Here is a 4,948-nt window from a genome sequence, read left to right as displayed (position 1 = left end):
AGTCTCCGTAAATAGTGAGCATTCCTGTCTCAAGTCCCAAACGGATTTTCTGATGAAGGGTGGAGGGTACAACCATGATGTCTGGTCGATGCAGCCAGGGCCTACCCAGCAACAAGTTGAAAGAAGCGGGGATGCTCACCACATGAAATTCTACCTCAGTTTGATAAGATCCGAAGGTCATAGGAAGCATGAAGGTCCCAACCACATCGCGGCGAGTGTTGTTATATGCTCAGACTTTGACTTCTGAGGGAGACAAATCCTTATTTTTGTACCCTAAGCAGTAAGGAACACGGAGCGGGCAAACATTGATGGCTGACCCATTGTCGATGAGAATCACCGGGACCCATTTATCTTGACATTTCAGAGTGACATGAAATGGCCTGTTGTGGTCTGTTCCTTCGGCGGGCAGATCTCGATCAGTAAGGGTTATAGCATGCTTGATAGGTATGGTCTTGATGAGCGCCACGAGACCATTAGGGGTTATATTGGAGGGAACTTTCAGGTGGGAAAGGGCTTGGATAAACCCTTCTCGATGGCGAGTGGAATGAACAAGCACATCCCAAACAGACATTTTGGCCTGGGTTTGCTCGAGTTGTTGTTTGATCATTCCTTCAGGGTTTTTCTCAAAACGGAAAGGTTCTTTGGTTGGTGGAGCAAAAGTTTGGAAAGTGTTTTTGGTAGGGGTAGTGAAAGAGTTTGAGGGTTCTTTGGCTGGTGGAGCTGCGGGACTAGAGGATTCTCCGATTTGGAGGTTAGGAGGTTGATAGATACGGCCACTCCTCATCAGGCGGTCAATCTGGCGGTACTTTGATTCTTCACTCCATAAGTCGATCAAAGCCTTGCGCTTGGTTCCAATGGTGGTATCCTGGAGATTGGACGCTAAATCAGCGATAACCAGATCTTCCCAAAGGTCCTCTGGTTTCCATTGTTTGACTTCCATCACTGCCTTGTTCACAGTCCATTATTCATTTCCCACTTTTATGTTGACACTACAACAAATACTAAATTTTATGGCGTTATTTCATAGCATTTTTCTCAAAAAGCTATCAAAAGCTTTGGCGCTAATACTTTTTTGAGGGCCATGGTATTTCATAGAGTTTCTTTCTCTTTTTTAAATAAGGTCATAGCGTTTGTTTTTGAAACCTGTAGAGCCTTCTTCCTTCACCCCAGCCTCCCTTCCAAACCCTAGCCTACAAACCCTAGCAGAGAGAGAGAGAAAGTGAAAATGGGAGAGTCTCTGGTACTACGCGAAACCATGAGGGCCCACACCGACTGGGTCATCGCCATCGCGACCCTGATCGATAACTCCGACATGATCGTCACCGCCTCCCGCGACAAGTCGATCATCCTTTGGAACCTGACCAAGGAAGACAAGGTGTTTGGCCTCCCCCACCGTCGCATCACCGGCCACTCCCACTTCGTACAGGACGTTGTCCTCTCCTCAGACGGCCAGTTCGCCCTATCCGGCTCTTGGGACGATGATCTCCGCTTCTGGGACCTCGCCTCCAGCACCACCGCCTGCCACTTCGTTGGCCATACCAAGGATGTCCTCTCCATCGCCTTCTCCCTCGACAACCGCGAGATCGTCTCGGCCTCCTGCGACCGCTCGATCAAGGTCTGGAACACCCTTGGTGAGAAACTAGAACTATTACTACTTTACCCTTCGGATGGAATCATTTGGTAAGAAAAGCAAAGAATAGAAAGGACTAGGGTTTGGGTTGAGTTTTTGGTGAGAAATGTACAAAGATGATGTTTATTTTGATTGTTTGTGGTGAGAATTAAATCATTTTATGTTTTGCTTTTGCTTTTCAGTTTGTAGGGTAAACCGGCGTTTTGCATTTCCCACCCTGATGAACCGAAATTGGGTTTCCTGTTGAATTTTGTGCCTTGCTTTTTTAATTTGGTCTCTTGCAACACCTTGGGATCGAATGATTTGGTAAGAGAAACAAAGAATAGAATGGACCGGGGTTTGTGTTGAATTGTTTGGTGAGAAATGGTGAGACAAGTACACAGATGATGCATGTTTCAATTGGTTCCTTTTTTCATTCTCACGTTGAGATTTGGCGAGAGAGAGTTCTGTTTCTCGTCACGTCCTATCCTCACCATCCAAAGGGGTCTGTTAGTCACGCCCTTTTCTCACCATCCAAAGGGGTCTATTAGTGAGAATTAAATCATTTTACGTTTTGGGGTTTATTTTTTGTTGTTTGTCGAGTAAAGTGGCATATTCCATTTCCACCGCTATAACCTGAAATTGGGTTTCCTGTTATACATTGTGCCTTATGTTTTGATTGCTCTTATAAGATATTCTAGACTCCTTTCTATAGATTTGATTTTGGAATGAAGAAATTTGATGTAGGCTTGTGTGTAACTAGAGTAGGAAGTTGAAGAGATTGTGTTATTGGGACCATTGGATGACTACTGACTGACTATCCTTTCAACGTTGAACTACTTTCGGTTGCTCTTGTTACGCTGTTAGTTTGAATCTGTTCATTTTCACTCTAGTTGATTGAATTCGTGTGCCTATTTGTGCATCTTGTCCATGAATCATGATATGGATTGATTTTTGTTTACTCAGATCGTGCTATTTGCTGATAGTATTGATTGGAGTCTAGGGATATGTGTTATTATCACTTTATAAGATCTCTATATAAGTGAATTTTGTGGCCAAGATGTCTGAAATTTTTTGATTTTCCCCTGCATTATGCATTGCAGTGAATTTTGTGGCCAAGATTTCTGAATTTTTTGACTTTTCCCCAGCATTACGCATTGTGACTTCATGTACATTTGATAGTTGTTTACGTATTGTTCAATTTGAGTTTATAATTGTTGTCCCTTCAGTGAAAGGATATTGTTGCTTTGGATTATTATTCCTATAGTATTTCAGCTTATAGACTTCTTCTTGTATCTTCTGCTGTGTTTATAGGCCTTATGAGTAGGTGTTGGATCAAGGAATAAGAAGTTATATATGTGAAAAAGTTCCATAGTTGTTGGTTCTGGAACGCATTGTTACGTGTCTCTTTCCCTCGATGTTCCTAGTCATTTGAAGTACATTGTGCATTCTGAATAACATAAAGCTCTTCCAGTCATACACAGTTTGTTTTCCCTTGGTATGTAAAGCAAATATTATTAAAAAGAGGTGCCAAGTGGGTGACCTAGTTTAGCTATATGAAATGTCATTCAGGTGCAATTTGTTGTGTAGCTGGTGAGATATTGTGGTGGCTGGTGGCATTGTATGATACTAGCTATAACATGTGTTATTAATATTTTAGAGTCATCTGAAGTGCATTCTGAAGACAACAAAGCCCTTCCGGAGAAAAGCAAGAAAAGAAGGTTCAAGACACCATCTCAGGTTGAGGCTTTAGAGAAATTTTACATTGGTATGTGTGCTCTTATCGCCATATCTCATCTTGCTGTATAATGCCATGCAATTTGTGATCTTACCTGAAAGAATTGAAATCACAAATTGCAGAGTCAGTAGGGCTGTCAGAAAGGCAAGTTTCTGGGTGGTTTTGCCACAGAAGGTTGAAGGACAAGAAACAGGATGGTGAAACAGTTGCAGCTGGAAGACAAGATCGTTCAAGTAAGTGGGTGAGTTGTCTGACTTTCGCTCTTGGTCTTCTCCGGTTCTCAAATGCCTAACATTACTAACACATGATAAAAACTTGATGCATACATACGGGTAAGTGGCAGTGTCCGAGGCCCTTTTTCACTTCACAATCATGTATAGTCCATCCACACACCGAGCCCGTGCAGTGGTGGAGGGCCCTGGGACACGTCACTTGTTGCGTCATATTGGCTCCGTTTGTTTGGACGTAAAATATTTTTGTCAAAAACCTTTTACATGATTTCCAATGTTTGGTTGTTGAAAAGTCCAAAAAATTAATTTTTTTAGGAAAATCTTTATTAGTCTAGCTAATTTTTTTTATTATCTATCTTCATCATGACAATAGTGAACATTAGGTTTTGCCACAAAAGTGGTCAAGAATGATTGAAAGAAACAATTTTCCCTCAGATGAGAGAAGAGCATATGGACTCCACACAAGGTAATGTATTTTTCATCATTCCTATGTCTAAAAAAAGGACAATGTTTTGTTCACTCTTTATGTGTTAGATGATATTTGCCATTGTAAATCAAAGACTTTCTTCCTCTGTAGGTCTATGACTTGAAAAAGAAAAAAGTTCCGTTACTTTCTTCCTCTGCAGGAGGAATTGTAAGAAGGTAATGCTTGCTTTTGTTTGCATGGTGCGGATGTCTATTATAGCTCTTTGCTGCAATTGTTTTTCTTCGGACTTCTACTATGTGCTGCATCTTTTCGGGGATGATTTTTACTGCTACAACTTCTGATACAACTTCAACCTACGGGCATGTTTCTCATATTTTGGAGGTTTCAAGTAGCCGATTTATGTGGTTGGCTTTGGGAGCAGAAAGAGTATAAGCTCGGCAAAGAAGTAAGCTTCAAGTAAAGAGAATCTACGCGCGGAATGGGATGGTTGGCCTAGTTCATGATTATATTTTCAGGAAAGTAGAATTACATTAGTTATTTTTTAAAGAGTCCAATTAGTTGGGCTCTTTTATGTAATTTTGTTGAAAAATTGTTTCCCAAGCTAATGTAATAAATCTTTATTCAATAGTTGAATTGTTTATTGTATATTGATATTTGGATATAGTTGGTATTGAATTGAATCAATCATTTTTGTTTCTTAAATGAAATTACCATGATCTTATTTGAAAATGCTAATATACTGATATTTATAGAATTTTTAAAAAAATGTAAAAAATTGGCTAATATAGCGTTCTTAAAATGTTGTAGAAACGTTACATTCTATAGCGTTTTTAGAATGCTATAGAAACTTTACATTCTATAGCGTTCTTAAAATGCTGTAGAAACTTTACATTCAATAGCATTTCTAAAACGCTGTATAAAGTCGATATTCTATAGTGTTTTAA

General features: G+C 40.2%; 1 protein-coding gene across 1 annotated transcript; it reads left to right on the top strand.

Moving 5' to 3' along the window:
- The first annotated feature begins 992 nt into the window (after nt 1-992).
- Nucleotides 993-4,655, top strand: LOC131334126 (small ribosomal subunit protein RACK1-like). Its single transcript, XM_058369005.1, has 5 exons — nt 993-1,631; nt 3,270-3,377; nt 3,470-3,588; nt 3,961-4,043; nt 4,204-4,655. Exons 1-5 carry the CDS (start codon nt 1,226-1,228, stop codon nt 4,343-4,345), a joined length of 858 nt encoding a protein of 285 aa, XP_058224988.1. The 5' UTR covers nt 993-1,225; the 3' UTR covers nt 4,346-4,655.
- The last annotated feature ends 293 nt before the right edge of the window (nt 4,656-4,948 follow it).

Source organism: Rhododendron vialii, chromosome 7a (assembly GCF_030253575.1).
Source record: "Rhododendron vialii isolate Sample 1 chromosome 7a, ASM3025357v1".
NCBI lineage: Eukaryota > Viridiplantae > Streptophyta > Magnoliopsida > Ericales > Ericaceae > Rhododendron > Rhododendron vialii.
The sequence above is the reverse complement of the archived record's forward strand: the minus strand, read 5'-3'. Positions and strand labels throughout refer to the sequence as shown.